At 66.1% G+C, this 10,562-nt stretch overlaps 3 protein-coding genes across 3 annotated transcripts; 1 reads left to right on the top strand and 2 right to left on the bottom strand.

Annotated features, from left to right (window-relative positions):
- Positions 1–709: 709 nt before the first annotated feature.
- Positions 710–6,666, top strand: BCAR1 (BCAR1, Cas family scaffold protein). The gene is made up of 6 exons (XM_027631864.1): positions 710–1,477; positions 2,661–2,822; positions 3,049–3,153; positions 3,582–4,730; positions 4,941–5,030; positions 5,390–6,666. Exons 1-6 carry the CDS (start codon positions 725–727, stop codon positions 5,903–5,905), a joined length of 2,775 nt encoding a protein of 924 aa, XP_027487665.1. The 5' UTR covers positions 710–724; the 3' UTR covers positions 5,906–6,666.
- Positions 6,667–6,807: 141 nt separating this feature from the next.
- On the bottom strand, positions 6,808–8,045 carry LOC113940719 (probable D-lactate dehydrogenase, mitochondrial). The gene is made up of 4 exons (XM_027631865.1): positions 7,930–8,045; positions 7,678–7,790; positions 7,424–7,565; positions 6,808–7,340 (listed from the first exon to the last, which is right to left on the bottom strand). Exons 1-4 carry the CDS (start codon positions 7,990–7,992, stop codon positions 7,152–7,154), a joined length of 507 nt encoding a protein of 168 aa, XP_027487666.1. The 5' UTR covers positions 7,993–8,045; the 3' UTR covers positions 6,808–7,151.
- A 650-nt stretch (positions 8,046–8,695) lies between these two features.
- LOC113940717 (chymotrypsinogen 2-like) lies at positions 8,696–10,556 on the bottom strand. The gene is made up of 7 exons (XM_027631862.1): positions 10,489–10,556; positions 10,263–10,366; positions 10,089–10,168; positions 9,899–9,977; positions 9,261–9,441; positions 8,944–9,077; positions 8,696–8,867 (listed from the first exon to the last, which is right to left on the bottom strand). Exons 1-7 carry the CDS (start codon positions 10,553–10,555, stop codon positions 8,706–8,708), a joined length of 807 nt encoding a protein of 268 aa, XP_027487663.1. The 5' UTR covers position 10,556; the 3' UTR covers positions 8,696–8,705.
- Positions 10,557–10,562: the final 6 nt, after the last annotated feature.

Genomic DNA, 10,562 nt, shown 5'->3' on the forward strand with positions numbered 1-10,562 from the left:
GGGACAGGCGGGACGCGGGGGAACGGCTGGCGGGGGGCCCCGCCAGGGAGGAGGAGGAGGAGGGGATGGGGGAGGAAGGCCGCAGTCCCCCCACCATGGGTAGGGCCCCCTCGGTGCGGCCGATCTCGCTGGCGTGACCTTGGCCGAGCCCCGCCGCACCGGGGCGGTCAGGCCTTGCCCTCCCTCCTTCGCTCCCGGCGGGTCGCGGCTCTGCGGGACCCGCGGGGGCCCCACCGGGGCCAGGGGCCTCCCCGGGCCTCCGCCCCCCGCCCCGCCGGGCAGGGTGGCACCGGCGGCGGGCAGGGCCCGGGCAGAGCCGCGGGAGAGCCGGGGATCGGGCCCCGCCGCCCCGGGCGGTCCGCAGCCCCCCCGGGCAGCGCTGGCAGGTGCCGTCCTGGCCCGGGCCGGGGACCCCGCGGGGCCGGAGGGGCCCAGGCCCGGCGGCGGGAGCCGTGGGATGGCCACGGACACGGCTGACTCACCGCCCCGGCACTTCCTCCCCGGCGGCGGAGGGAAGGGGCGGGAGAGGCAGAGGAGGCCCCCCGAAACCGGGGAGGAGGAAGGGCCCGGCCCCTTCCCAGCACCACCTCTGGGAAGAGTGGGTTGAGCTCCAGCGGGGAATCCCTCGGCGGTCGGAGCGGGCAGATCCCGCTGGCGGGAGGCGCTCGGCGAAGCCCCCGGCCCGCGGGGCTCGGTGCCGGCGCTGAGCTCCTGGCCCACCGGGATGACGCCCCCGCGGCCGGCGGGGCCCGGCTCACCGCCCCGGCGCGGGGCTCTCTTCCAGAACGTGCTGGCCAAGGCGCTGTACGACAACGTGGCCGAGTCCCCGGACGAGCTCTCCTTCCGCAAGGGCGACATCATGACGGTGCTGGAGCGCAACACGCAGGGGCTGGACGGCTGGTGGCTCTGCTCTCTCCACGGCCGGCAGGGCATCGTCCCCGGGAACCGCCTCAAGATCCTGGTGGGGATGTACGACAAGAAGCAGCAGCAGCAGCAGCAAGCGCCCGGCCCGGCGCAGGGGCAGGCGCCGCCGCAGCCGTCGGTGCCCCAGCCGGCTCTGCCGTACCACCACCAAGGGGGATACACCCCGCTGTCGCCCGCCTCGCAGTACACACCCATGCACCCTGCTTATGCCCCCCAAGGGGACAACGTCTACCTGATGCCGGTCCCCAACAAGGGACAGCAGAGTCTGTACCCGGGGTCGGCACCCACCGGACAGTTTCCTCCTGCCCCGGCTAAGCAGCCGCCCACCTTCCCGAAGCAGGCACCTCCCCACACCTTCCCCAGCCCCGGCCAGGAGATCTACCAGGTGCCCCCCTCCCTGGGCCAGGCAGCAGAGGCGTACCCCGGGGGCTCTGCCAGTCCTCCCCAGGATGTCTACCAGGTTCCTCCCTCAGCTGGTCAGGCTCAAGAAATCTACCAGGTGCCCCCGTCGCTGGACATGAGGAGCTGGGAAGGGCACAAGCCCCAGGGAAAGGTAGGATGGGGAGACTGGAGTGGGGAGCATGTTATAGTTGTGGGGTGCTCTGTGGTCCGTGGGTGTGAGTGGGTGACAGGGCTTGGGCTTATCAGCCCACTGGTGTCTCTTGGAGTGGGCAGCCCTTGTGCCCATTGCTGGAGTTGTGTGGGCATCCTTCCCTGCACTGCTGGCAGGAGGGGGTGCAGTGAAGGAGTCTCTGCAGTGGCTGTGGTGCCCTGGTTGACCTGGGCTGCCCCGCTTGGGGCTGGCACAGCATTTGGCACTTGGGTCCTCATGGTCTCTTGTGTAGGCTCTGCCATTGTCACCCAGGGCATGGCAGCATGTCTGGTGTGGGCACGGAGTGCTGATAACCCAAGGGCTCCTTTGGCCAGATTCTGCAGCTGTGGAAGTAGCTGTGGTACCCAACACAGTGCTGTGAGGTTTCATTCCTGCTGGGAGCACGGGCAGGAGCGGGCAGCGGGTGCCAGCATGTCCTGGCTGTACCAAAGAGCCTGCCAGTGCTTGCTGGGTTTACTGGTGAGGCAAGAGTGAGCCACCAGCCTGTCCCCAGCATGGAGCCTAACAGCTCCATCCCTGACACCAGGCTCCTCCTGGCTCTGCCCCTTCCCTGGCACTCGGTATCACGTTTTCTGGGAAGGCTGCCTGACTCACACCCCTGGGAAGTAGCCAGTGAGGAGAGGGAGCTGCCAATCACATCCAGGGCATGAGGAGCATCCTAAAACTGAGAACTAGCCGACACCTCAGCCCTTCTTAGCACCAGTTGGGCAGAGTGCCATGACCCTCTAGGTTTGGTTATTTGCCGCGCTCGTGTCGCCATGGAACGACCGATTCGGGGGTGAACCCGTGGGCAGAGGTTTCCAGGCGTAGGCAGATCTCTGCCCACAGCTCGGTGCCCGAATCGGCTCTTCCGTGCTGCTCCCCGCGGCCGTGCCGGCCGGGCTTTGTCTCTCTGCGAGGCTCTATCGCCGCTATAAATAACCGGTGAGATCATCCCGTCCCCGGCAGCCCGCACGCCCGGCCGGGGAGCGCCCTCCCGTGGGCACCGCCGTGCCCGCTGCCGCACCGGCGGGTACGGACCGCGCACCCAGCCCCTCTGCAGCCCCGTGCTGCGTCTGGGGGGGATGATGCAGGATGGGGGGGTACTCGGCAGTCCCCACATCACTTTTCCCTCTTTTTCCAGGTGCTGGTGCCCACCCGCATGGGGCAGGTGTATGTCTATGACTCCCCCAAGGGTGAGCAGGTTGAGTATGATTTCCCTCGCCACCTCATCTCCACGGGCTCCCAGGAGATCTACGACGTGCCGCCTGTCCGAGGGGGGGTCCCGAACCAGTTCAGCCAGGAGGTGAGGCTGCTTGTGGGGTCGAGGGGGTATCTTTGGCTCCATCCTCTAGAATGGGAAATGACCTGGCACAACCAGGGATCCAAAACTGCGCAAATTGCACCCAAAACTGTGCGCGGGAAGCAGCTTGGGGCTGCTTCTGAGCACCTCCATCCTTCCCAGCTGGTCCCTGGGCAGAGATGAGTACCCATGCCATCTCTGATATATCATTCTGTGTCCCCCTCTGCAGGTCTATGACACTCCCCCCATGGCAGTGAAGGGTCCCAATGGGCAGGACCCAGGGCAGGAGATCTATGATGTGCCCCCCAGCGTGGAGAAGAACCTGCCCCAAACTGTAAGTGCTGCTGGGAAGCTCCCAGCTTCTGTATAAGAAAGACAGGTTTTTATAGGGAAAACAATAATTCACTCTCCCAGGGATCAGTTTCCCCAGAGATGTGATGGTGTCCCTGGCACTGGAGGCTTTCAGGATATCAGGAGACAGGGTGCTGGATGTTCACATCCAGGGGATGAGTTTGGATTCCGTGATGTTTCAAGGTCCCTTCCAACCTGGGCTGCTCTAGGATGTTGTGATTCCTGTCCCAAAGGGCAGGGGAACCTCTGGGGTACATGGCTCCATCCTGGTGCCCACCCAGTGCCATCGTGCATGCCCAGAGGTGGCTCTTGTGTGCCCCACAGCATAGGGCACCCCATCTGCACCTCTGTGCCTGAACCAGGCCAGCCCTTCCAGCACTGCTGACAGTGCCTGCTGCTCTGCCCTTGCAGGTGTACGACGTCCCCCCCTCGGTCAGCAAGGACGTGCCAGACGGCCCGGCACGGGAGGAGACCTACGACGTGCCCCCCGCCTTCGCCAAGCAGAAAACCTTCGACCCCTCCCGCCACCCCCTCGTCCTGGCCCAGCAGGAGCCCTACTTGCCAGAGGATGTCTATGATGTGCCACCGGCAGCTGGGAAGGGTGCTTCTGAGCAGCCACTCTCCCACGAGATCTACGACGTGCCCCCCAGCCTCAAGAAACTGGGGGGATCCACCTTCCCCTCCCAGGAGGTGTACGACGTGCCCCGGGACCTGCACGCCCCGGGTAAGGGCTCCGTGGACACGGAGGGCGAGTACATCTACGATGTCCCACCGCAAGTGGACCGCGAGGCCAAGGGCGCCGACGCCAAGCGCCTCTCAGCCTCCAGCACGGGCAGCACCCGCAGCAACATCTCCACGTCCTCACTGGATGTGGTGCCCGTGAAGGAGCCGGCCAAGGGAGCCGGCAAGGAGTTCTCCCTGGACTTGGACGCCGCTATGGAGACACTGGCCAAGCTCCAGCACGGCGTCAGCAGCGCCGTCTCCTACCTCATGTCCTTTATCGGCACCAACTGGCGCAGCCCCGAGCACATGGAGGCCAACGCCGCCAGCATCCGCGGCGCGGCCGAGGGCGTCCGGACGGCCCTCCGGGACCTGCTGGAGTTTGCCCGGGGGGCAGTGGGCAATGCTGCCCAGGCCTCTGACCGCTCCCTGTACGCCAAGCTAAGCAAGCAGCTACAGAAGATGGAGGAGGTCTACCAAGCCCTGGCACGGCACGGCCAAGCGCTGGACGCTTGCCACTGGGCCCCCAGTGCGCTGGCCAGCAGCAAACCGGGCACGGATGACTTGGAGCACTTCATCATGCACTCACGTGGTGTCCCCGATGACACCAAGCAGTTGGCTTCCTTCCTGCATGGCAATGCCTCCCTCCTCTTCAAACGGACAAAGCCGGCGGCGGAGAGCGGTGGCCATGGGCCCCCTCACCCCTCCGACAAAGCCAGCAGCATCCAGTCCCGGCCCCTGCCCTCCCCGCCCAAACTGCTGGCCCAGGAGTCGCCTGACGGGCCCTACGAGAACAGTGAGAGCGGCTGGATGGAGGACTACGACTATGTCCATCTCCAGGTGGGCACGGGGGGGGGGCTGCTCCCCACAGGGAGTGTTTGTGCTGGTGCCTCCCCAGCACAGGGGGATTAGGCAGCTCTGCTTCTGCCACATGTCTTGCTCTTATCCTCCAGCTTGAGGGTTGTGGGGACCAGGGGTGTCCTGGGGCAGGTGGGAGCTTGCTCTGGCAAGGCTGATGTTGCTGACCCCTTCCATGTCATGCTCCTACAGGGCAAGGAGGAGTTTGAGAAGACCCAGAAGGAGCTGCTGGAGAAAGGCAACATCATCCGGCAGAGCAAGGACCAGCTGGAGCACCAGCAGGTAAGGGCACTAGGGCAGGCAGGTAGGCACTGCTGGGCACAGTGCCCAGAGCAGGCAGGGCCCTGGGTCCTGCTTCCCTCATAACCTCTGCTACCAGTCTGACCACAGCCCTCTTCCCTGTCTGTCCCAGTGGAGGGTTTTGCCTTGCCTTCCATACCATACCAATGCTGTGCCAGTGGAGAGGGGCATAGACACCTTGCTTCTGGAGAGGGATGTGGTATAGTTGTCCTGAGGCTGGCACTGTCCCTCGCTCTTTTCCCTGGGGCTGGTGGCCATGGCCACCCGTGCTGGTGGCTCCAGAGAGGGGGAGCAGGTGCTGGCTCAGTGGCCACCCTGCCTCACACTCATCCCTCCCACAGCTGAAGCAGTTTGAGCGGCTGGAGCAGGAGGTGTCGCGCCCCATCGACAATGACCTGTCCAACTGGAGCCCCTCCCAGCACTATGGCCCGGCACGGGGCAGCGGGGCCCTGTGTCCTGCCGACCGCCAGCTCCTCCTCTTCTACCTGGAGCAGTGCGAGGCCAACCTTACCACGTTCACCAACGCTGTCGACGCCTTCTTCACCGCCGTCAGCACCAACCAACCCCCCAAGATCTTCGTGGCCCACAGCAAGTTCGTCATCCTCAGCGCCCACAAGCTCGTCTTCATTGGGGACACGCTGTCCCGCCAGGCCAAGGCCCAGGACGTCCAGCACAAGGTGATGCACTACAGCAACCTCCTCTGTGAGATGCTCAAGGAGATCGTGGCGACCACCAAGGCGGCCGCCCTCCACTACCCTTCTCCTACCGCGTCCAAGGACATGGTGGAGCGCGTCAAGGAACTCGCCAACAGCACGCAGCAGTTCAGGATGGTGCTAGGCCAGCTGGCAGCCATGTGATGGCCTCAGGGCCACTGTCCCCTCTCTCTGGCCCCCACCCCTCCCCAGACATGTGTTCCCCTCCATGGGAGTCCTCTCCACCTGGTGTAAGCGGACATGTACATAGAGACTCATGCACACCGGGGGGCTGGGGCTCCATGGGGAGGGGGGTGATGGGCTGCAGCCATCATCTCCCTCCCTCTTCTTCCCTCTGGCCAGAGGCCAGGAATGGTTTCAGAGCTGTGCCCGTAATGAAGCAAAGCTGGGAGGTGCATCTATGCCCAATCCTTCCCTGCTGTCCTCTCTCTATACAAAACCGGCAGCCAGTCCTGGTCTGGAGGGCATGGGGCCGTGTCCCTCTTGAGACAAGGATGTGCCTGGCAATTTGAGGTGTTGCTGTGGCTGCCCTGCTCTCAGGGGGACGCACGCCAGAGCCACTCTACAGTGGCCAGCAGATTCTAATGGTGTGGAAGCCACCCGCTGTGGTGGTGGGACAGTGTGACACAGATAGGTTGTACTGTCCCCCTGTGTGCTGGAGCCTGGGGATAGGGGTCCCCAGAGGGGTAAGGGATGGTGGGGAGCTGCTGGGGCAGGAAGGGGCTGACCTGTGCGTTCTCACGTCTCGGGGTGTGATACAGTACCAGCTGTAACCGAACCGTGAACTGAAATTGGTGCCTTTTGAACACAGGGGAAGCTTCCGCTGGTTCCCGGAGCTACCACGTGGCAGCCCCCTCCAAAACTTGGCCCCAAGTCCCCCAGCAGCATAAAGATTTGCCTACAAACCCCCTCCATCTCCTGGGTATCTGCGTGTGCCTGCCGAGGTGAGGGAGATCCCCTGGCACTGGGGGGATCCTGTCCCCCTAAAAGATCTCGTAGCCAGTGGAGACTGCTGGTGCACAGAGGTTTAATGGGGCATGTGGGGGTTTGGGGGAAATGAGGGGTAGCAGTGCAGGGCAGTGGGGCCACTCTGGCCCTGGCTTGGGGTGGGGAGGGCATCTCTCACAGCACATTCATGGCCCACCATGGTGGCTGTGGGTTTGGTGTGGTAGAGAGGGTGGTAGCCCTCACCCCCAGCCTTGGTGGTCCTGGGCACCCATCCCTTCCAGCACCTTTGGGACACCAGCAACCCAGCCTCCTGTGGACCCCAGAGTACTGGGTCCATGGCACTCTCAGTCCTAGGGGCATCCCTGCTACAACTCAGGGATCATGGCAGACCTGTAGACCCCCCAGCATCCCCAGCCCAAAGGCATCCCCTCTGCCAGTACTCTCAGTGGTGTGACCCCCGGCCCCATGGCCTCCCCATGCCCACGGTACCAACAGGGAACCAGAGCCCAGTGCCACGCAGGTGGCTGTTGAGGGCCTTGCGGGTCACACCGGGCTCCACTGTCACCGAGAAGTCCTCGAGGCTCAGCTCCGCAATGGTGTCCATGCGGCTCAGGTCGAAGCAGACGCCGCCCTGGCACAGGGGCACCGGTGGGTCTTGGCACAGCCGAGCACCGAGAGCCCCTGGGGGGTCAGGGGGTGCTGGGGAGCCGATACCTGCACGGCATTGACACCGCCCTCGAGGCCGGTGCCGGTGCCAAAGGGCACCATGGGCACACGGCGGCGGTAGCAGAGTGCGGCCAACTCCTGGACCTGCCCCACCGACTGGGGCCACACCACGGCGTCCGGGGGGGCACAGCTGGGGGACGGGGGCAAAGTGACTTCCCCCTCCTCAGGGCCCTTCCCCTCCCCAGCTCTCTTGCCCTCCCTGGGCTCCTTCCCCAGGGCTCCCAGCCCCAGAGGGCACTCACGGGTGCATGGACTCATCGTGGCCGTGCTGCTCCCGCACCGCCGTGGCCGTGGAGACGTTGGGGGCCCCGACCACGGCGCTCAGGGCCTCCACAAAGTCGGGGGGCAGCGAGGGCTGCGGGGGAACGACCAGGGCTCCGTCAGGGAGGGGCTGGGGAAGCTCTGCCTGAGGCCCCGGCACACCCAGCAGCCAAGGGCACAGGGCCCGGCGGCCACGGCAGGACGGGAATGCCCTCGGGGACCCCCGGCCCCACCTTGGAGCAGCAGCTGCGGCGCCCCAGGGCTGTCCCCAGCGCCAGCACCCGCCGCAGGGCCATGGCAGGACCGGACAAGAACAGGAACACGGGAACTGAACCACCAGGACCCTGCCCTGCCCTCCCCCCTGGCCGTCGGTCCCTCCCCCACACGGACACCTTAAGGTGGCTCCAACCACGGGGTTGGACACGTGAGTGTGTTCCTGCCAGGGGGACCCATCCCACAGTGCCCGTGGTCACATCCCCACGCCGGGCAGGGTCCCACACCCGAACCGTGTCACCGCCCCCACCATGGCCCTTGCCCTCCCAGCTGTCCCACAGCCCCGTGTTCCCATACCTGCTCAGCTGGCCCTGCAGCTGCCAGGGGGCCCTCACCCTCTGGGAGGCCACATGGCCCGGGCCTGGGCCGTCCCAGCCAGGTGTCCCCGTGCTCAACCGTGTGACCACAAGCAGCCCTGTCCCTCTGACTCCATGCCCAGCCAGGTGTCCCCATTCAGGACCCTGTGTTCCCCTGCCCCACTGTCCATCTGTCCCCTTTCCCAGCCAGCTGTCCCTATGCCCCCATTCCTGTCCCCGTTCTCACCCAGATGTCCCCATGCCTCCCAGCCCTCCTGACCGGCTGTCCCCATGTCCCCCCTCACACCACACGCCCCCATCCCCAGCCACCAGTCTGTCAGCCACCCGCCTGTCCCCTGCCCCGCTCCCACCCGTCCCACGGCGGGGACAAGGACACGGTGCTCGGGGGTGGCAGCGTTTATTGGTGTTTACTGCCGGGCTCAGTTGGCCTCCAGGATGGAGTCGATCCAGTCGCGGAGCTCGGTGACACGGGCGTAGACGCCGGGTGTCTGCGTGTCGCAGGTGCTGCTGCCCCAGGACACGATGCCCACCAGGGTCCAGGCGCCGTCCTTCTGGCACACCAGCGGGCCCCCGGAGTCGCCCTGCACGGGGCACTGGGTGAGCACCAGGGAGGGGGCCCAGGGGGTTGGGGGCAGTGGGGAGGCCGAGGGCACCTACCATGCAGGAGGAGGCTCCGTCGGCGCCGGCACAGACCATCACGTCGCGGATGCGGTAGCCCCAGAACTCCTTGCACTGGGCGTTGGTGAGCAGGGGCAGAGCCGCCTGCTGCAGCACCGCCGGTGTCTCCGAGTCTGCGGGAACGGGGCCTCAGCTCCGGCACCGGAGCGGCAATGGGGACAAGGACACGGGGGAGGAGGTGGTGACAGGATCGGTCAGGGTCAGGGCTTGGGAATGGGAATGAGGAAGGGGCCGGGGATGAGGATGGGGATAGGGATGGGGATGAAGGCAGCGAGGGGGACGAGGAGGTGCCGTACCACTGGAGTCAGTGAGCCCCCAGCCGGTGGTGACGCAGGTTGTGCCCCCCGGGAACTCGTCGGTGGCCTTGGGCAGGCAGACGGGGGACACGCGGTCCGAGAACTGCGCTGGAGTGGCCAGTTTGATCAGGGTGATGTCGTCGCGGATGGTCAGCAGGTTGAACTTGGGGTTCTTGAAGACCTGCAGCAAACAGCACCGCTCCCAGCGCCCACCCCGCCCACCAGGGTGCCAGGCACTGGGCACTCCTCAGGGACCCATGGGGATGCTGGGGAATGGTCCTGTGGGTCCTGTACTGGTCGGGTGCCTGAGCTCCAGAGCCCACCCCTGGGACATGGGGGAGCAGGGACACCCTGTGCCACATCACCTGCAGGGATGAAGGGCCTGACCCCCATCCCTTGGGGCTCCTGGGGACACCCTGGCAACCCGGCCTGAAGGATGAGGGGGAGCAGGGGCACCCCATGGGATCGCAGCCCAGAGATGTGTGGCACCTCGGATACCCCAGGGAAACCTGACCCTCAGGGGAAATGCAACCAGGAACTCCTTGGGGACCCAACCCCCAGGACAAGGGGGACCCGGACACAGCCCCCTGGGTCCCTGTGGTGGCCCAGCAGGCACACAGCCCCCGCCCCAGCGGTACCTTCTCAATGGTCAGCTCCTGTTGAGCAGTGCTGGGGTTGTTCTGGTCATAGGCGCCCACCACCACTTTGTCGGTTTTCCTGGGCACGGGCAGGCACTGAGCACAGGGCACCGGCACGGGGAGGGGGCGGCTCTCACAGCCCCCGTGTCCGTGCCCAGCCCCACGCCGCCAGCAGCAGAGCCGGTCCTACCTGACGCCGCAGTGGGCAGCGGTGACCACCCAGTTCTCGCTGATCAGGGACCCGCCGCAGAAGTGGAAGTTCCCGTAGCGCTGCCGGGGAGAGCTGCCCTCAGCACCCGGCACCGCCGACGGGTGCTCTGTGCCCGGCCCCCCACACGGCACCCACCCCGGGCCCGGCTCTCACCTGCAGGGACACCTGCCATGGCCAGGACCCCGGCACTGCCGGCTCCCCGTTGACGATGCGGGTGTAGCCACGGACGACGGGGGCGATGGCGGGCACGCCGCAGTCTGCGGGGCACAGGCGGCCGTGGCACGGGGGCTCCGGCTGCTCTGGCCCCGTGTCCCCTCCCCACCGCTGCCACCCCACCCAGCCCCAGGCCCACCCTGACAACCCCCACGGCCCCACGCACCCTCAGGGAGGGCGGCACGGGCAAAGCCCACCAGTGCCAGGCAGCTCAGCAGCCACAGTAGAGCCATTGTCACT

Source organism: Corapipo altera, unplaced genomic scaffold, assembly GCF_003945725.1.
Source record: "Corapipo altera isolate COAL_440 unplaced genomic scaffold, ASM394572v1 155, whole genome shotgun sequence".
Lineage (NCBI taxonomy): Eukaryota > Metazoa > Chordata > Aves > Passeriformes > Pipridae > Corapipo > Corapipo altera.